This window comes from Apiospora marii (assembly GCF_038362585.1).
Source record: "Apiospora marii strain CBS 49790 chromosome Unknown utg000006l_segment0_segment0, whole genome shotgun sequence".
NCBI classification, from domain to species: Eukaryota; Fungi; Ascomycota; class Sordariomycetes; order Amphisphaeriales; family Apiosporaceae; genus Apiospora; species Apiospora marii.
The window spans coordinates 860,304-880,803 of NW_027117378.1; the positions used below are offsets into that span (position 1 = coordinate 860,304).

Below are 20,500 nucleotides of genomic sequence, written 5' to 3' on the forward strand. Positions count from 1 at the left end.
TGACGGAGTGAGCACGTAGACGGTTCACTTTACCTTCCAACATCCTCCTTTCGCTCGAGATACTAGCCCCGACACGACGCTGAAGGATGTTTCCAGTCGAACTTGGTAGCATCACTCGCTGAGGACGAACGAAGGCAACCTGAGTATGAGCAGAGAGATTTGTCGAAGCGACTAGTCGAAGAAAACGCTTCCCGACATTCTAATTTCTGTCTACTACTACCAACAAATCAACCCTAGAAGTTTCTGGGATCCTTCATCTTGGCTTTTTGTTCAGACGAACGCCGTGGGCGAGAAAGAATAATACAATAATACAGCGCTAGCCTACAAACAATGCTACAAGATGACCCGATCGATGCTTTGTGGTGTGAAAAGGGGAATTTTCTAAGAAAAACACCCTCACACCCTGGATAATGATGATGACGATGATGCCTTGTTGAGCAACACAAACCCCGGTTCCGTTCCGTTCCAATAATTGCGCCGTTTCCGAAACAAACCAGGTTGCCCTCCCTTTTTCCTGTTACCCCCTTTTTGTCCCTCCTTCCCCAATTCGACTCCGAAAAAAGAGGCAAAAATCTCAAGTGTCGTAAACATCAAATCATGCCGCTGAATCTCAGGCCGCAATCTATCTCGGGAAAGAGAGAGAGTAGAGAGTTGAGTAGAGATAGTTGATGGCGCTGAAATAAGTGGGCAAACAAAACCGCAATGAAACGGCACTACTAGTACTACGATGATGCGATGCGTGCCTGGCAGAACGTACGTAGAGCAAGCGTAATCGCAAAAAAGTATGGGTGGGGGATCAAAGCAATACGGACACCTGCCAGGCAAGTCAGCCAGATGGGTTCTCGCGTCTGTCCTATCGCCCACCGTTCGCTCGAGCCAGTAAGCTGCCGCCGCGGCCGAGGTGGTTGTGGTATGCGCCGATGCTCTGGAATCCCTTGGTCAGATCGAAGCCGCCCTCTTCTTCCTCCTCGTCGACAGTCGTCGTCTCTTGCGTCGCGGCACGGCCAGACGACCGAGTGGGGCTACCAATAGGAGAACGACTGCCGTCATCTCCCGGGATGGGCGGTGGACTGCTGCTGCGAGGTAAGTTGAGAGACGGCTTGGACGGGCTTATGTCGAAAGGTCTGAGCGGCGTGCTGCCGATATCCGCGAATTTCCAGAATGGCGCAGGCGAGCTGGTAGGCATGTGCTGGCTTGGCCGTTGCGCGGTACTCGGGGGCGCGATGCGTGGCTGGACTCGATGGGGCACCGGCGTGATGAACGACGGGGTCTCGTCCTGTAAGTAAGAAGACGTCAAGAGAGGAGGTGAGCGTGGCGCGCTGTCAGTGGTCGTCGTGGCAAACGAGCTTGCTTTGTCAAGTGGTTTCCGAGGCCTCGGCAGAGGGCTGCCATCTTGGAAACTGGCAGAGCCGGGGGGCTGGAAGCGTGAACTCCGCTCAGGCGTCATCTGAGATCGGTTGAACGCCGAACTAGGTACGGGGGAGCCCATTGTCGGAGATGCCTTGCGCTTCCGCGTCGATCCCGGCTCCCGAGCCGATGTCATGTCCTTGGGGCCGTGGTTGATGTAGTTTAGCTGGTTCGGCGCGCTGGGTGAGGACGGGGCCGACGATCCCCGGTGTCCACCTCGCCCTACCTTGAAGGCCTGGCGAGTCATCTCCTCTCGTTGCTCCGCTACAATCTCCCACTTCATGCCCTTGCCTGGTTCGTCGGTTGAACGAGGTGCCTTCAGAAACGCCTTATTCAGGGATAAATTGTGCCGTATACTGTTCTGTGAGATGGTTAGTACTTCCAGTAGGTGATGAGGAAGCAATAGGTAATCAAAACTTACCTGCCACCCTGCAGCCGGCTGGTTGCGGTAGTAAGCATAATGGTCTGTGATGTACCGGTAAATATTGTTCAGGTTGAGCTTTTGCTCCTTCTGGCTCACGATCGCCTGGGTAATCATCTGGGCGTAGCTGTAGGAGGGCTTGATGTGCTTGTTCTCGTCCAGGCTCAGGTCGACTTCACCATTGTTGAGCAGCATGGTTCCTGAGCTACCGTATGCTGGCGACTTTGCTGATGCGATATTACGGCTCTTGGCCGACTGGGGCGTACCCGGACGCTTGTAATTCGGGGGCGCAGGTGCGATCGGCTGTTGAAAGCCTCCGTCTCTGGATGACGGAGGGCGCCCAGCATTGCTCGACGATGGGCGGTCTGCCGAGGATGACAAGGGAGCCGCAGGCAGTGCATGGCGAGCCTCCAGCGATGGACTAGATCTCGAGTGCTTGATTTGTGGCGCCGCAGCACCAATGCGCGCTGTGAACATATCGTGGATCGTCAAGGGCCCGGCAGTGTCGGGCAGCACAAACATCATCTCAATGCCACCTGCTTCGACAACCTCTCCGCTGGCAAGCGCATGCGGCGCATCGTCCTTCTTGAGCAGCACCCCGTTGACTCTCATGGCGTTGCGCCCCTTGCATTCCAAGAACCACTTCTCCGCGTCGGCGTCATAGAATATCCTTGCGGCCCTCCGCGAGAAGATCTTGTTGGGACCAAGATCGATGTGAACGAAATCGTCATCGCTGGGATCCTGGGCGACTGCGGTGCCGTCGTCGGCCGTTTCTGAAAAGCGCCCAATATTGACGGTGAGTTGACGCACGTAGTATGTCCAGTCTCTGGCCGCAATCTTTGCATACGCCTCGATGTCCCCGTGGGATGTATGATTGGCGTTGGCGTGTTCCTTGGCAGCCTTGGTAGGGATACTGGCCAGATGCTCGGTCACTTGGGTGATCAAGGTGTCAGCGACTACGCTGGGTTCGACTTCGACATCGTTGGGGGGATCGATGGTGAGGCTCGAGTCCTCTTCTTCGACGGGATCAGATGGTGGTGGAGGGGGAGGATCAGGGTCCGCCTGGCAGCGCATCATTAGCAAAACTCGGTCTCGCCGGACAATCGCAATTATTGCACATGTGACATACCCTTCTCCTGCGCTTGGAAGGTCGCGACGGCGATGACATCTCGGCGTGGGGCAGACTGGGGCTGTTGTCGCGGACTCTGCGAGCCCTTTGCGATGATCTTGTGGGAGGCATGTTAGTAGGTCGCCGAGGAAAGACCCATTACCGTGGGTTAACGATCCGATGAGTCCGGTGGGCGACGGCGATTAGGAATGCTGGCGACGATGATGTAAGAGAAATGCGCGTGGCTGGCACGTTTGCGACCCGGCAGGCCGAGGACGCAGCTGCTGCAAGTAATTATATATGGCCCCACGGATTCAATGGTCGGGAAGCAACCTAGGGGTTGTCAGTCGGAATAAAGGAGATGTCTTGTGTGAAATTGGCTGTTGGTGATGGAAGGGAGCGAAGGTGGTTGAAGGGCAGGCGCGTGAGGCGAGACGAGGCGGGGTGAATACTAGAGAGAGGCGCAAAATGGTTTGATCTGACTGATTATTACCTACCTGTGATTCAAGGTCCGTGGTTACAGGCGGCACCAGTGCGAAAGTAAACAAATCTCCCTCTGGACAGCGAGGTTATCCGTCTATCTTGCACAAAAAATAGAGGACACGGAATGAGGCTCTCTCTCTTGAGAAAAAAGGCCAACAACGTCCAAGTAAACAGTTGGTTTCGTAGGGCCAAACCGACGAGGCCAGGATGCTCTTATTGGATCAATGCGAAGGCGTGCGCATTTATTGACTGACGATAGGCAATTGGGGCGATTTGTTTAAAAAATGCTGATCAATCGCGCTCGCCAAAAACCGAATCCCTGTTCGCGCGCGTCACAGAGTGAGAGAATGCACAAAGCACAGGCAGAACACGCTTTATGCTGCTAAAGTGCCTTTGCCTGTTAGCGTCATGCCCTGGGCAGCTGGGGTGAGAGTACGTGGAGAGACTTGCGCTTTGCGTGCAGCTTTGGTGTGAGGCCGAAGTAGAAGTACGCCAAACCAAAACAAGAAGAAATGGAGGGAAACGAGCTAACTTATAGTGGGCAGCGATATTTACTAAAGTTTCCCTGGTTGGTCCCCTTCGTCTTTTCTGTGCGTCATTGCGTATTAAATGTATTATTGACATTGGGATATCTTTGGTTCGCCAGAGTCTTTTCTTCGCAGTGCTGCCGAATGCAAATATTTACTTTTGATGGTATCAATAATGGCATCTACTCTGCATATGTGACCAATCCACTCGTCAACCTGCTCAACTCTAAGCTACCAGGTACCTAAAATACCTAAAGTCGGAGGCCAATGTGAGCACTAAAAAGGGTGCGGCAGCATGCTTGCGGCCACTTGCTCGCACCCATCCGTTAATATCAAAAGGCTAAGATATACAGGAGGCTACCAAACACACATAGGCGAGATAATAGCTATTGTTGTTTCCATGGTTTGCTTGCAGCATCAATAAGGTATGCCGGGGATAGTAAACAGATAGATCAAGGGCAGTCTAGGTGCGCCAGTTGCAGCCTGTTGAACATGCGCACTCGAAAGTAGAAGGGGCAAATAGAATCATGTGCAGAGCATGCCTGCCAACGGTGCAGTATACCACTATATAGCTCAGGTAAAGAACTGTTTGGAAATGACATAAACACATGCGCACAATCGCCAAGCCATATGTGCCCAAGGGAAAGAAAACAAATTTCAAGCATCCATCCCCGGCTTGCCCGTAGAACCTCCTTTACAGAGTCAACAGCACAGCGGGGTCCTTGAAAACCTTATCTACCACAGCGGCCAAAGTATTGACCATCAACTCTATGGTCTCGGATGTCGAGTTATACGCCGGCATGATCATAACGTGATCGCCCCTTTTCTCTCCCGCGCAGCCCTGTCCGTGATAGATGGCCATGTTATACGGGGGAGACAGCGCCGCCAAGTGAACCTGATGCGCGATTTGCAGGCGCGGGTCGAAGGGTTCCTTGCTGACCTTGTCCTTCACCAACTCAATCCCCCAAAACAACCCACGACCACGGATGTTTCCCACGTGGGGATGGCTGCTAAGTTTTTCCTTGAGAAGCTTTCCCAGGTAAGCCCCCTGAGTTCGGACATTGGCGAGGAGCCCGTCCCGCTGGACAATCTGTTGGACCTTCAGGGCTGTGGCGCACCCCAGCGGGTGGTCTTGATAGGTGTGGCCATGGGTGAAGGCAACACCCTTGGAGCCCATCAAGTCGGAAACCTTGGCGCCGGCGAGGATGGCTGAGACTGGCTGGTAACCTGCTGCCAGCCCTTTGCCAACTGCTTGGATGTCGGGCACGATCCCCTCTTGTTCCCAGGCATGCAGAGTTCCTGTTCGGCCCATTCCAGACATGACCTCGTCCAGGATGAGCAGCGCGCCGTACTTGTCGCACACAGCTTTCATGGCTTTAAAGTAGCCAGGCACAGCGGGTACACAGCCAGAGGCTGCACCGACGACAGGCTCGGCAATGAAGGCCGTAACAGTTTCAGGTCCAAGTGCAAGGAAGGCTTCTTCCAGCTCCGATGCTTTTCGCGAGACAAAATCGTGGTCGCTTTCAGCTTGGAGACGCTGTCGATACTCATTACACGGGGATATACGGCGCACGCTAGGAAGCAGCAAAGGCTCAAAGGGGGCTCTTCGTGTCAGGTGTCCTCCCAGAGCTGGGGATCCAAGAGTAATGCCGTGGTAAGACACCTCACGTGAGATATAGTTAGTACGCTGTGGTTCTCCTTTCCATACGAAGTATTCGTGGGCAAGTTTCATGGCACCCTCCATCGCTTCCGAGCCTTGTAGTAGAAGAGCAACGTCAGTGGCAAATTGCACCTAAATGGGAAGGGAGGTCCACTGACCCGAATTGGTCACCCAGGCTTTTCGGAAGTGGCCTTGCGATGTAGACTTGAACCATTCGGCGAGGTCTCGCCTGCTGTTGTTGTCAAAGAACCCATGTGCGGCATATGACAACTGGCTGGCTTGGGTGGCCATGGCATCGATTACTTCTTGGTTGCCATGTCCGAGGCAGGTTACAGCCGCACCACCACAAGCGTCCAAGATCTGCCGGCCATCTGATAAGCGGATATAGTCCCCTTGGCCCCCAACCGCGATAGGCCGGTCCTCTCCGCCGGCAGATGCGGGCGAGCTGGGTGACGCACTCGCAGATGCTGCCTCGACAGCCACTACCACGGTTTCGACATTGTGAGAGTTGTTGTCCAGAAGTGATTTCGCCTGGTAGCCTGGGGCAGCTTTCGAGCCCCTCTGGCCATTCAAGAGCGTCTGGACCTGTGTGGTGCTCGACATGGTACAAGATTTTGTAGCAGAACCTGGGGAAGGCGTATTTCTGGCTGGTATGGATCCACGAGTATTTATATAGGGGCCAAAACAAATGGCATGTCTCTGAACGACATGTTGCGGGCTCTTTCGTAGGGGGGCGCACGCTTGTGATATAAGCCGTGGCACGTTACCAGTCACCCCCATCAGGAGCGATGGGGTTCGCGGGATTGGCCAGTCTAGCACTGTAGACCGGGCAGTCATGACAACGTAAGAAGTCGGCCGAAGAGCAAAACGGCGGGGCAATAAGCATACCCGCTCCATGCACCTTGACGACTAGCCTCTCCGCTCGAATGATATGGTATATGTGGGAGAGCCTAGTGTAAGCTGACTGGGGGGTCACGAGCTAATGTCCGTTCGTGGATATATATGTGCGCAACACTTTGTGTACGTCGCATGCAGCGAAACGGCACACACTCCTTCCTCTTGCTTCCGACGCTTCAGGGACAAGCACGCTCTGGTCTGTGCGACTATCGATGACGGGAGAAGGTGATCAGTCAACTGTCCATCGTATGATTGGTCTTTGTCACACAGTAGGATGTATTCTGTCAAGTCAGTCAAAAAGAGGAAAGAGAGAGGGCGCAGTGTGTGATGAAGCATGCAAGATATTGTATGTACCCGCCGGTATTGCGGAATATGCAGCGAGGCACTGTTGTAGGACTCATCTTGTCACGGTCTGCGGAGACTTCCCCGACAGGGTTCAAATTGAAAAAGGATATGCTCCCTCCATGCTACGTGACTGGCTAGTTGCAGCGCGCATGCGGCTGGCGGCCTGTATTGCACGTACTCACCTACCAGCCCAAGGCCACGCGCCGCCACTTACACGCCTATATGAGCATGATTTAAGGATGGGAATCAGTAGCGCGGTCGGGAAAGCTGCACTAGGGCCTTGGACGCCAGCCGGCATTCACCAGGATGTCTGTCGTCCCGAGTGTTTGCAGGTCGAGGCACGACCGGTTACCAAGTTGTCGGGACCGACTTGGAATTTGGAACACGTTGCGGTTGCATATCGAAGAACTAGCCTTACTTACTACCAGCATGGAGAGCAGGGATATCTGTCACCCATTGGGTGCAACGAAGCAACGGCAGGAGGACAGGATCTATTGAGTTAAGGGCGGCCCGATCACAGGAGGGGAACGAGATGCGAGAAGGAAGTAAGGGGGAGAGGCCATGTGCTCTGGTGCGGAGTGATCAGGAATGTGTGTCGGCAGGAAAGCAGGCCAGCGATGTCGTTAGCGATGCAGGGATGCCGGCCTGTGGAACAATTGGCCAATGTGAGATACAACATTGGATGCTCGAGTCCGTGGAGGTCTTACCTCCAAGTCTGTTGTGCAACATGATGGCATGCGTCATTCATTGCTGGATGATAGGCAGGTACATTCGAGTACATTGACGTTTATGTTGTAAGCCGCACCTTCCGTTACATAGGCGCCCGGGCCGAGGACACCGCTTAATTGCTGACCTCACCCAAAAGGCACCTTTACGCCAGGACAAACCCGACTGCTTTTCCCGATCGAATGAGGAGCCGACGATGGACGGACCGACCCTCAATCCAGTCAAGGTCACATCTCAGCCGACCACCACCCACCCAGTGCTACCACAGTATGCCAGGCTACATGCAGGCCATTCTCTTCACACAGTGCTATCTTCTGCAACGACCCTTAATTTGAACACATGCATGGAAACTATTATGTAGGTATGGAAAGCTACGGCTCTTGATAGGACGAACTGCTTGGCTCATCTTTACTGGCTGGCTACTCCAACTAATACCATCAGGGCCACGCAGTATGGATGCTACTTGGGGGGCAGCAGGGCAGTCGGCAGTGCACCTCCGTGACGCAGTTCCCAACGCCCTGCGCAGCTCGAATTCTTTAATACGACTCTAGGTGGCACACATGTCAGCACACTGCAGGCGGGGAGCAGTCCAATAGGGCGTGTTCGTCCGACTCTGGACGGCGAGAGGAGGAGATGTGTATGTCCCAAGAATGGTCGGAGGTATGGACACCCTTTTCGACACGCATTTTCCGGACTCGATTCGGCAGCTCTTGCTTTATTCCTCTCTTCTCTCCATAAAGTCTGTCCTCCTTCCCTCCTTATCTTCCTTCCCTCCCTCTGCAAGTAGCCACATCTGGACACCGATCCGATGAGTCCCAACCCAGCAAGCCAATTGGAAACATGCAAGTATTGATACCTAGGTACGCACCGAGGAAGCGCGTTATGCAGGCACTGTCGGCAAGACTGAAGACGAACCCACTGCGAACCGGAGGAAGTGGGTGCGCCTATGCTGACTGAGTGGTCATGTATTTTCCACTAGGAGTTTTCCTGGCGGAACAGCTCTACGGCCCTCCCATACCGTGCCACGAACTGCAACTTAACTCCAGCTTCGGCACATAGTTCCCATACTTCGAGGAAGGCCCGGAGGTGCTCAGGACCGAGTAGATGGAAAATTCGGCGATGGTCGATCACACGCTCGCCCTCCTCCTCCTGTGATACCTCCTTGCCGCTGCTGGCACCATTGACAGCTTCATCGTCGGCCATCTCGCCTTGGTGGCCAACGCCTTCCTCATCGCGCTTTGTCGGTGGTTGTAGTGGTAGATCACACAAGCTCGTCATTATGTTGAAGTCGATACCATGAAGCTCGCATGCGGCGAAAGGAAAGCGTCGAAGGAGGTACCTATACAAGACCAAATTCACATCGACATATAATGTTTTCAGATGCGGCGTAAGCCGCAGCAGACTCCCCATAGGCTGAGGCCCCAAGGTGGCGATTTGGCCTATCCGTAGCAATATATGATGCAGGTGCTGAAAGGACGATGCAGTAGACTTACTGGCATCGCTATTGGACGTATAAATCCTCGAATAGCAATGACAGAAGCACATGACGTCGTTCCGGGCCATTGCCAGCTGCCGTATCGGGACGCCCCGATAGCTGTACCCCCACAGCGCCAGCAAGGGAAAGCTCCTGTTGTTCGAACCGCATCCCAAGATTGTGCGCCTGCTCTGTTCGTTGCTCTCCTTGCTAGCCAGGAGAAGTGCCAGTAGGCCTTTGATGAGGATCTCTTCGGCCGCCCTGAAGTCCGTTCGGGTGTCGATTATACTAGGCTCTAAGGTATACACGGATCTGTGGTACATACAGAACAACCGCGGGTTTTCCTTCGTCATGGCATTGTATGGCTCGTAAATACTGCGGGCCGCTGCGTCCCATACCGAGTCCCTCAACTCCTGGGGCAGGTCTTGGAACCGATGGAATATGGACGGTGCTTCTGATGCTGGGTCGGCGCCCTCCACGCGAATGCCATTCGCTGCATTCGGGGCGTTGTTGGGTGATTCAGTGGGGGTTTCCATCGTGACTTGAAGGGTAGGCTACGGCGTACACAGCAGTGTGTCGACAGTCGATGTGTTTCGAGGCAAGCAGCGTGTAAGGAAATATAGAAGCAATGGTCATTGTACCCTCTGTACTACCTTGTGAACAATATATACTGGCAGCAACTGAACGATCACCCAATATGGGAAAAGTTGGTATCAAGCTTTCGATCATACTGGTCAAAGGTGAATGCTTATTTTATAGTTGTGCCTATATAGTATCATAGTACCACGTATAGTCTGAACTGTACAAAGCAGGATTCGGAGCGGACGAGATGAGTTGCGATCAGTACTGGTTTGTATCACAATATCTGCCATTGTGGACATTCTACTTATAATTATAGAAACGAATCTGATGTCAACGGCCATGAGGTGATCAGGGAACGTCTCGTGAATTGGCTACAATAACGACAATGAGGAATACTTAAGCTGTCTCCTTAAATAAACATGATTCGATGTGTGTTGTATAGAATGAAGCTCGGCACATTCTTTTGCATAAAATGTTACGTATGAGACGAGGTGAGCTTCCTGAACCAAGTAACATAATATGCGCACGAGAATTATTCCATCCCTTTTGAGCAATAGGCAACTTGAAGGGGAAAACCATCACCCCTTGATCCTGGCCAGCCTATTATTACCCATGCCACAATCTTCACAATAGGAGTACGCGTGTGCGTGCTGGGTAACAGCGATCACGATCTTTTTGGAATGCAGAAAACTGCAATGGTATCATTGTTGGCTATCCGTGTGACATTTATTTATCCTTGCCCTTGCCTCTGCCTCTAAAGGACTTGAGGGGATCGGATTTCCGAGTAAAGGTCCTCTTGCCCTTCTTGCCGTTTCTACCCTTCCGCTTTTCGTCTTTGTGTTTCCGGAGAGGTACGTATCCAACGTTAAGCGCCGACACGGCCTTCTTGCGATCCGGTGGGAGCAAGTAATCGGGGACCTGCTTCAAATGAGGTTGTAACCTCGCCGCCCTCAGTTCAGAGTCATGCCTCAGATGCTGGAGTTCCGCAGGGTTCTCCTCGAAATGCCGCTTCAGCTTCTCGGATTTGACAAGCTCCTGCTTCAACTCTCGGACCCGTGCTTCTCTGATGGCGACCTTCGTTACGGCACCTGCATCGCCGTATTAGTATGCAACCACAAGGAATCGAACTCCAACCAGACTTACGTAGAGCGTCGTTCATACGGTACCGGAACGCGTCCAGTGACTTCTTGTCGAAATTGTATGGCTTCAACTCCTTGCCCTTCTTGGCTTGCTGTCTTGTGATCTTTGCCAGTATCTTCTCGTCATTCTCCGTAGACTCGATCGAGGTCGGCATGTGTTTGCGATACTCGTTGCTCGGAATCACAAAGGACAGGGATATGCCATTTTGGCCTGCTCGTCCAGTCCTGCCTATGCGATGCGTGCTGTGTACGGTTAGAAACAAGGGCGCGCAAAAAGCGGACAGAATGCTCGCGAGACTTACTAGGACTTTGAGGACGTAGGAAGGTCAAAGTTGATTACCGCCGCAACTCCCTTGAAGTCAATACCGCGACTCACACCATACTCCTTGTCGCGTTTTGCGGACTTGCGCTTCTTCTTCGGCGGGTTGCTGCCCTTGGCACCTGTACGGTCTGCGCTTTCACCATCTTGCTGCTCCTCGGCATCGTCCTCTTGCTCATCTTCACCACCCAGGACTTCGTGCTCGTCCGACGCAATCAGAATATCGTACACGCCTTGGCTGAACTGCTGCACGATGTGGATCCTGGAGTTGATGGGGAGTTCTGAGTTCAGCACAGTACTTCGAATACCGAACTGTTCCAGGTACAACTTCAACCGATAACTCCGATCTACGTCATGTACAAAGACTGTCATTGAGAGTTAGGTTGCGTCGTCAATTAGGTGCACATGCCGGTAACTTACCAATGCTCTTCCCCTTTATCAGCTGCAGTTTGAAGATGACGTAAATGCAGAGGAACTTTTCGTCTTCAGCGCACTGACCGGGGTTGTTAGTAATCTGGGCCTATGCATTTGCGACGGGGTATGTACCTTCACATAGAATTGATCGACACCCCCTTCTGTGTCGTTCTTCTCCTGCAGATCTACTATCGCCGGGTCGCGACAGAACAGGTCCTGTACTGCTTTGACATCATCTGTCAAGGTGGCTGAGGTGAGTATAGTTTGTACGCCTTTGGGAATCGTGGATGCAATAGTCTTGAGGTTCTCGTCGTAGCCATAGCTGAGAAGCAGGTCTGACTCGTCTAATACCAAGTGCTTGAGACCGTCGAGGGGTAGCGCAGAGCTCTTGATAGCCTGCAGGACCCTTGCAGGCGTGCCTACTACGAGATCGGGCAGGTTCGAGAGGAGGGTTCGGGTGACAGCGTCGGATAGCTTTTCGGATAGTTTGACAGTTTGGATATCCTTGCAGAAGGCGGCGAAAGTGTCGATCACCCTCACCACCTGGTCTGCCAGTTCTCTCGTGGGAACTAGGATGAGTGCTGTCGTAGAAGGCGCAGATGTCGTCTGTAGTCAGACGGTTAGCAAATTACGGACGGAAAGGACTGCCTCGTGCAGCAGACGATGCATAGAGGGACGCCTACCTGCTTGCGCTTGAGTATAGCTTCCAGTAAAGGAAGTACATAGACTGAGGTCTTGCCCGAGCCGGTTTTCGACTTTGCAAGTACATCGCGACCATCGAGGGCTAAGGGGATTGCTTTGCTCTGCACCTGGGTTGGCTTCTTCCAGTTCTGGCTGGCGATGGCTTGCAGCAGGCGCGAGTCGAGACGGAGGCTCTCCCAAGTGGCCGTCGCCTCTGCGTCTGCAGCGGGCGCCGATGAGGCGGTTGCGGTTTCAGCATTTTCGGTGGCGGCCGGCTGGTCGTTTTCGTCCAACTTGCGCTTCATCTCGAATCGCCGAAGCGCTGCTAGCAGCAGCCTGAAATAGAGGAGCCGGTATTAAAAATAGAAAGCGGCTTCGTTTCAGTGCGAAGTCGTGCAGATGGGCATTCGTTGATCTCGGCTTTGCATGTGTATTCCCACCAACAGCCTACAGTGCGTGACCTCTCTCGTCCCGCCTACCGAACAAAATTTCGAGGTTCCCACGCAGACCTGAGCTTATCGCTTATCTTATCAGCCTATCAGCATGGACTTTTTCGCCAAACCTTAATTGCACCTGATTGGCGGAAACGATGGTCTGGGGCTGCGGAGCCTTCCAGCGCGCAGCTGTGGGGGCATTAAGTCATTTTATTGGCCGATCAATTGGCCTGTCAACCGAATTCCTTTCCATTGATCACAATCTGATGGCAGCGGCCAAAGCAGGACTTTTAAGATTAGATAAACCACCACGTCCCACCTCGGACCAGTCCTAATTTCAGACTGGATCTGCTTAGTGTCCATTGCTTTAAGGAGAATCTCGATGCGTTGTCGAGAGCTTGGACACTGAGGTCGTTCGCGAAGCCCGCGTTGGCGGCTGATTCGCGATTTACACGTCACCGTATTTTCCGACGTTGGCCGGGAGGCTGGGCTGGTAGGTGCCTCGGTGCATCCCAGAATACAACCACATATTGAAGAATTGCGGTGTGCAGATATGACTTACCTTGGCTAGCGCATACGATATCTCTTGACGTTCATGCCGAAAGCCTCGCCATCAGCTTCACTATTTGGTACACGAGCCAAGCAATGACGAAGGCGGTGTCGTCTGTCGATCTCGCCTATCAACGGCGAGAAACATCGTCATCTAGTCACATCTGCCCCTTGGTCAGCTAGAAACAAATCAATCAAGACGGCACGCTCGCATACTCCACATCCCCAGACCCTACACCATTCAACGGACTGTACTCCCCAGATTTAGTATTCTGGGCATGGGGGTGGCCAGTGGCGGGTGGTTGAAACGGCATGAAGTCTGACCAAAACAAAGGTCCTACGGGCTTGACGCTCACGGGTCTTGGCGGACTTGCCGATTTGCATGCCTTTTTGGATGCTCCTTTGTCATCAACGGGACCTCGTTGGTCGACAATTACAATATCGCAGCATTGCCTCTATTCAAGGAGTTACGGTCTGTTTTGGCCAAGAAGCCCGATGGCACACCACCAGCACATAGACAAATAGGTAGAGCGCTTCAGCGCGGCCCAAGCTCGTTACCCGTTGCCCGTGGCAGGCACTGGCTGCAAGACGCGACAAGCTTTTTGTAGGTCTTTTCCAACCTGGGCTTCATGCCCACTTACAACGTGACCCCTCATCGCCAAGGAGGGGATTGTTTGATGCCCGTAAAGTTTCATCATCGAGGATGCAATTCCAAAACTGTTGCTACAATAGGCAAGCAACACCTCTTGACGCCGACCCCGAGATAGAGCCGCAACGCCACGAGGGAGGCGAGATCCTACTAGCCGGCTTCTGGAATGGGGGGGGGGAAGGGGAGGCAAGAGAGAGGAAAAAAAAGGGATCGGTTTCGACCGAAGCCGTGCGGGCAACTGAAAGAGCTAAACACACGAGAAGAAGCTAGGATGGATGAGACTATTTGGGTCAGAGCGCGGCGCGCCTTCCTTGCCAGCCAGCTCAGCTCTGTCTGCTTGCCTCGCCTCGCACCTCGCTTCTACTTGTAAATTCCGTCGTCCGTCCCCTCCGTCCCTGGGCCTCGCCCCGCTACCAAGACATAGTAGGCCCGCTAGATAACGCTCCGTTTATCTGAAGCTGGACCTCGGTGAGCTTTGGCTCTGAGGCTTTTCTGGGATTATTTCCGGGGCCGGTGGTCGGAGACTACTGTACAATCTCCTGCCTACATACTGCCTACTGTACCTATGGAGACCAGCTAAACCGGGTACCTGCTCTCGTCGCCCTGATCCATCCTGGACGGAGTTGCGGAGAAATGTCATTTTAGTTAGAGTTGTTTTTGCTAGAACGCGATTGAGAGCACCCCCAGCCAACCCAGCCAGCCTGCCCACGCACGCCTAAGCCCGAGGCCGACTAGTCAGGAACCCAGAAACTTGACCCGTTGCCACTATCCCGACCATGCTCGCCATGTACGGCAACCGGCATGCGCGATTTGTACTAGCGAATACTAGTACGCGCGGTGTACAAGGCGTGCCGGTACGGTTTCTCTGACGCCGGCGGATATTCGCGCAAGTAGCTGCACTCCTGCGCAGTTCTAGACGGGCTCGAGACGAGTCAGCCCTCGACGGCTTCTTCGAACACAGGGTAGCTTGGCAGTTTCTGTCATGTCTTATCTATTTTAAAATAGACCGTCTCTTCTGATTTCTGTCTAGCGCCAGGCGCCAGAATAATCTGTCAATCACAATGTCATTGGCTGCCTGGCAGGCCCAGGGACAGTTGCCGACGGTTTGTTTCTGCTCCATCTGAAGATCATGTTTCTGTAGGTGAGAACCCCCATGCGCGGCCATGCGCGTGCAGGTTGCCAGTCACCCACCTCACAAAGGAGTTCGTGGCGGCGGACGCGGGAGACTTGGGGGTTTAGGGGTGTCCCTGACTCTCTCGAAGTCACGTGCCGCTGTAGAGCCGCGATATAGCGCCGTTTCAAGCTCCATCGTTGCTGAAACCCCGGCAGGGGTACGTGATCGCCCGGAGCTGTTGCAACTCTTGAAGAGATTTTGGTTACTACGGCTGACGCTTATTCGTCCGTGGTGAGGCATTTTCAGATCGCTTCACCTCTCCAACAATACTTGGCGTGGAGAGGATCCCATGTCCAATTTCAACGGTAGCCCCAACTAGCTTCGCGAAACCGATCAACGCTACATCGTGTTCACTTTTTTGTCAGAGGCGCCCCAGTAGTGATACTGGGTAAGGCCCGCCCTGATAGGCCAGTTGCGGGACATTTCGTCCCATCTTGGAAGGCACCCTAGAGCCTTTAGAATGAGATCTCCATCTCGCCTTCGCTGCGCGGAAAAGGGCCTTCACCTGAGTACCCGCCAAAAATGAAAATGGCGTCGGTGGAGTTTTTCCCTGCCACTATTCAGTCCCCCAGCTGCTACGTACAGAGGAAACGGGCCAAGACATGGCAGTTGCGGCAGGTCTCCGGCCGTCGTCGGTATGGGGGCCGATTCCCTATAAGTAGCGCCTTCATCCATCGTTGGGATGCTTCTCTCTACTCTCCTTCCTTACGCCCAATCTCCCTCCTCTCGTCTATCATCCGTTGCATACATCCGTGGTATAATACGTTGTCTCTCTCCTAGCTCCGGCTAATCCTAGCTCCGGCTAATCGTTGCTTGCTCCTGAATTCTTCTTCTGTCTCACAGCTGGACTGTTACGCCATGGCACCTAATCTAAAGAAGTTGAAAGGTCTCGGCGGCCACAAGAGCAACCCCGAATACTCCGCTGCTAATGAGGAAGGTGGCCACGAGCACGAGTCGGGCACCTTTCTCGATGAGAACAACCGAAGAAACGTCCCCTCGGAACCCAACACGCCCGTAACCAAGTCCGCCCCCCAGGGCGAGAACCCCTATATGGACGAGTACAAAGCGTAAGTATCCCATTTAAGCATATCTCAACCCCACGATATCCGGCTCCATTCTGACCGATTCATCACAGTCTGGTTCGTTTCGTCGACACTTACCGGGATCCCAACGCGGAGGGAGAAGAGGAGGAGAACTTTGAAGGCGAGGGCAAGAAGGCACCATGGTGGGCCTTCTGGAAGAGCGGTAAATCTGGAGCTTCCACCAAATCCAAGAGCGAATTCCAGACACCGTCAGAATGGGTCAAGACCGACATGCACAAGGGTCTCGACAACCTCGAGGTCGAGCGGAGACGCAAGCAGTCCGGATGGAACGAGCTCGCCGCCGAGAAGGAGAACATGCTTCTCAAGTTCATCGGCTTCTTCCGCGGCCCCGTCCTCTATGGTAAGCCGCCCCGATCTGTCATGCTAGTCATGCTCGTACTAACAATCGCGTGCAGTTATGGAAGTTGCTTTCATCCTTGCTCTCGGTCTCCAGGATTGGCTTGACGCCGGTATCATCATTGGTATCCTGCTCCTCAACGCCATCGTCGGTTGGTACCAGGAGAAGCAGGCTGCCGATGTTGTTGCCAGTCTGAAGGGTGATATCGCCATGAAGGCACTTGTTGTTCGTAACGGCAAGCAGGAAGAGATTCGTGCTAGAGAACTCGTCCCTGGTGACATCGTCATCATCGAAGAGGGCAACGTTGTCCCCGCTGACTGCCGCCTGATCTGCGACTACGATAACCCCAACGGCCAGGCTCAGTACATTGCTGAGCTCAACGCCCAGAGCAACTCTACCAGCGAGAAGAAGGCTGAGCACGACGATGAGGGTACCCCTCACACCGGCCACGCTATTGTCGCTATTGACCAGTCTGCCATCACCGGAGAGTCCCTCGCCGTCGAGAAGTACATGACCGACGTGGTTTACTACACTACTGGTTGCAAGCGCGGCAAGGCTTACGGTGTTGTCACTTCCGGTGCCCAGGCTTCGTTCGTCGGAAAGACTGCCTCTCTCGTTCAGGGTGCCCAGGACTCCGGTCACTTCAAGGCCATCATGAACTCCATCGGTGCTAGTCTCTTGGTTCTCGTCGTCTTCTGGATTCTTGTTGCCTGGATCGGTGGTTTCTACCGCAACCTGAACATTGCCCTTCCCTCCGACAGCTCCATCAACCTGCTCCACTACGCCCTGATTCTGCTCATCATCGGTGTCCCGGTCGGTCTGCCCGTCGTTACCACTACCACCCTCGCCGTCGGTGCCGCCTACCTGGCTGAGGAGAAGGCCATCGTCCAGAAGCTTACCGCTATCGAGTCCCTCGCTGGTGTCGACATTCTTTGCTCTGACAAGACCGGTACTCTCACTGCCAACCAGCTGTCCGTTCGCGAGCCTTTCGTCATGGAGGGTGTTGACATCAACTGGATGATGGCTGTCGCTGCCCTGGCCTCGTCCCACAACATCAAGTCTCTCGACCCCATTGACAAGATCACTATCCTTACCCTCAAGCGCTACCCCAAGGCCAAGGAGATGCTCGCCGAGGGCTGGAAGACGGACAAGTTCACTCCTTTCGACCCCGTCTCCAAGCGTATCACTGCCGAAGTCACTCACCAGGGTGTCCGCTACACTTGTGCCAAGGGTGCCCCCAAGGCCGTTCTCGCTATCTCCAACTGCACTGAGGAACAGGCCGAGCTCTTCCGCGCCAAGGCTACTGAGCTCGCTCGCCGTGGTTTCCGTTCGCTCGCTGTCGCTGTCAAGGAGGAAGATGGTCCCTGGGAAATGCTCGGCATGATGTCTCTCTTCGACCCCCCTCGTTCCGACACTGCCCAGACCATCGCTGAGGCCCAGGCTCTTGGTATCTCCGTTAAGATGTTGACTGGTGACGCCATTGCTATCGCTAAGGAGACCTGCCACATGCTCAACCTTGGCTCCAAGGTCTACAACTCCGACAAGCTCATCCACTCTGGCATGCCCGGTACCTCTGTCCACGATCTTTGCGAGCGTGCCGATGGTTTCGCTGAGGTCTTCCCCGAACACAAGTACCAGGTCGTCGAGATGCTTCAGCAGCGTGGTCACTTGACTGCCATGACTGGTGACGGTGTTAACGATGCTCCTTCCCTGAAGAAGTCTGACTGTGGTATTGCCGTCGAGGGTTCCACTGAGGCCGCCCAGGCCGCTGCCGATATCGTCTTCCTTGCCCCTGGTCTCAGCACTATCGTCTCCGCCATCAAGATCTCTCGTCAAATCTTCCAGCGCATGAAGGCCTACATCCAGTACCGTATCGCTCTTTGCCTGCATCTCGAGATCTACCTCGTCACCTCCATGGTCATCATCAACGAGACCATCCGTGCTGACCTGATTGTCTTCATCGCTCTCTTCGCCGATCTTGCCACCATCGCTGTTGCCTACGATAACGCTCACTTCGAGAAGCGCCCCGTCGAGTGGCAGCTGCCCAAGATCTGGATCATCTCCATCGTCCTCGGTGTTCTGCTGTCTCTCGGTACCTGGATCCTCCGCGGTACCCTCTGGCTCCCCAGCGGTGGTATCATCCAGAACTACGGTGGTGTCCAGGAGATGCTCTTCCTTCAGGTCGCTCTTACCGAGAACTGGCTCATCTTCGTCACCCGTGGCTTCGAGACCTACCCCTCGTGGCAGCTGGTTATCGCCATCTTCTGTGTCGATATCCTGGCTTCTCTCTTCGCTGGTTTCGGTTGGTTCAGCGGTGAGGGTCTCGAGACTGCCTGGTCCCTGAACCCTAAGCTGTCCCAGAACGGCGCCGTCGACATTGTCACCATCGTTGTCATCTGGCTGTACTCCATCGCCGTTGTCATTGTCATCGGTATCATCTACTACGCCATGTCCAGCTGGGCCACCCTCGACAACCTTGGCCGCAAGAAGCGCTCCAAGCAGGACACCATGATGGAGAACATCCTGACCCATCTCAGCAAGGTCGCTGTCGAGCACGAGCGCGACGAGCGCGGTGACCGTTACTACGTCGCCCAGAAGACCATCATCGAGGAGGCCGACTAAAGCCCTTCCGAACAAAACAGTAAAACAACAATAACACCATCAAATAGAAATGGTCGGTTGGTCTTGGTTGGGTGGCGCGTAACGGGGTTGGAAACTGTCTTTTAATTTTCTTACACTATAAACTCTTGTATTTTTGATACCACCTCGGTCGCTATAGAGGCCCCGTGTCGGGAGAAAACCGAGAAAGTCTAATTATTTATATATGCACGAACTAAAAACTAAAAACTACCTCACTGTCTTCTCTGCTCTTCTGTGACCTGTGACTTGTTCTATGCGCTTTAATTCTTTGACACTAATCTGCACCAACGCAGCAGCCATCTTCAGACTGAGAATTAAACTCATCTCATTAACAACTGAAGTTTCTACATGGCTAACCAAGTATCCTGCTATGCGTCCCGCCCTATCCTCTTTTCAGCCGTTTTCCCATCCAACTTTGCGTATAAAGGTCTCTCTTACCTACTCTACGTTCTTGAGCTGGCCGACTTCCTACTCAATCCAGCCATTCGTTAGCCTGTAGAAGGCTAATGCATCTCAATATGAGAGTGAGCAGCGAAGTCACCACTGGCGTGCGTATTCAAAGACAGAGATGCATAGTTTCCTTCCGCCATTATGAGCGATGTCACCTCTCGGACGCTCATGGGGTATCCGTACAGTAAGGTTCTTGAGGTATCTTGACAGCTTGCAGTTCCGTCAGGCTGATTTCATTGTGAACATCGAAACGACTGTACGGAATCGCCATACATAAAAGTTTTTGAGGTTTCGGGGTTTCGTCAAGTCTTCGTTGTCTGGCGCGCGCCCGCCCTGAGCTATGAGCTTACATCCATCCCTCTTGTGTCGGGTCCCAATACGAACCTTATATATATAGAAGTCTCTTGCCCAGATGCTGATCGAATTCAAAGTAGTGCGACTATCTTTGTTGAAGGCGAGCGCTGCATCTTTACTCAGGTTATTATTTATGTTTTGAACAAGCCAGGCTCGCAGCCATTCGCCCCCAGCTGCAGAGCGTCACCACGATGACAAGGATGATGTTTCCTGAGTCTCAACTATTTGTCGGTTTCATGGGTTCGGGCTATATTGCACCAATAGGTGGCGCCATCACACCCAGCAACAGCTGAGCTGACATACATTAGCCACAAGATGCCAGCTTACTGAAAGCCTTGCGCCCAGTACTCGGCGGTCACAATCCGGGCACAGCACGCCTCGCGCAGGCAAAGACCATCGAATGTGTTGCATTGGTTGGCGGAGGATACACAGGAGGAAGGCATGCCATATCAGGATGGGGAAGAGCGCATGCGGCTCGTTGGAAAAGGCAGACCTTGGAGAGATGGCATGGGTAGTAGCTACAGCTACTCTATGACTACGAAACGACAATTGTGTCTATTTACTTACCTAAAAATGGCCATTTGATAGGGTTCAAGGGGCTTCATATCCTGGGAAGGCCATATCTGA

General features: G+C 53.5%; 5 protein-coding genes across 5 annotated transcripts; 1 reads left to right on the forward strand and 4 right to left on the reverse strand.

The window, feature by feature from the left end:
• Positions 1-853: 853 nt before the first annotated feature.
• PG985_010022 (Fork-head transcriptional regulator 2) lies at positions 854-3,068 on the reverse strand (the record flags this gene model as incomplete). The annotated part of the gene is made up of 3 exons (XM_066829790.1): positions 854-1,768; positions 1,829-2,890; positions 2,958-3,068. The coding sequence occupies 3 exons, from the start codon at positions 3,066-3,068 to the stop codon at positions 854-856; spliced, it is 2,088 nt and encodes a 695-aa protein (XP_066682180.1).
• Positions 3,069-4,640: 1,572 nt separating this feature from the next.
• On the reverse strand, positions 4,641-6,209 carry PG985_010023 (uncharacterized protein; the record flags this gene model as incomplete). Its single annotated transcript, XM_066829791.1, has 2 exons — positions 4,641-5,701; positions 5,765-6,209. 2 exons carry the CDS (start codon positions 6,207-6,209, stop codon positions 4,641-4,643), a joined length of 1,506 nt encoding a protein of 501 aa, XP_066682181.1.
• A 2,340-nt stretch (positions 6,210-8,549) lies between these two features.
• Positions 8,550-9,584, reverse strand: PG985_010024 (uncharacterized protein; the record flags this gene model as incomplete). The annotated part of the gene is made up of 2 exons (XM_066829792.1): positions 8,550-9,013; positions 9,068-9,584. 2 exons carry the CDS (start codon positions 9,582-9,584, stop codon positions 8,550-8,552), a joined length of 981 nt encoding a protein of 326 aa, XP_066682182.1.
• Positions 9,585-10,356: 772 nt separating this feature from the next.
• PG985_010025 (ATP-dependent RNA helicase DBP9) lies at positions 10,357-12,488 on the reverse strand (the record flags this gene model as incomplete). The annotated part of the gene is made up of 6 exons (XM_066829793.1): positions 10,357-10,718; positions 10,774-11,012; positions 11,072-11,453; positions 11,509-11,581; positions 11,635-12,108; positions 12,186-12,488. The coding sequence occupies 6 exons, from the start codon at positions 12,486-12,488 to the stop codon at positions 10,357-10,359; spliced, it is 1,833 nt and encodes a 610-aa protein (XP_066682183.1).
• A 3,359-nt stretch (positions 12,489-15,847) lies between these two features.
• PG985_010026 (uncharacterized protein) lies at positions 15,848-19,051 on the forward strand (the record flags this gene model as incomplete). Its single annotated transcript, XM_066829794.1, has 3 exons — positions 15,848-16,056; positions 16,125-16,432; positions 16,488-19,051. 3 exons carry the CDS (start codon positions 15,848-15,850, stop codon positions 19,049-19,051), a joined length of 3,081 nt encoding a protein of 1,026 aa, XP_066682184.1.
• Positions 19,052-20,500: the final 1,449 nt, after the last annotated feature.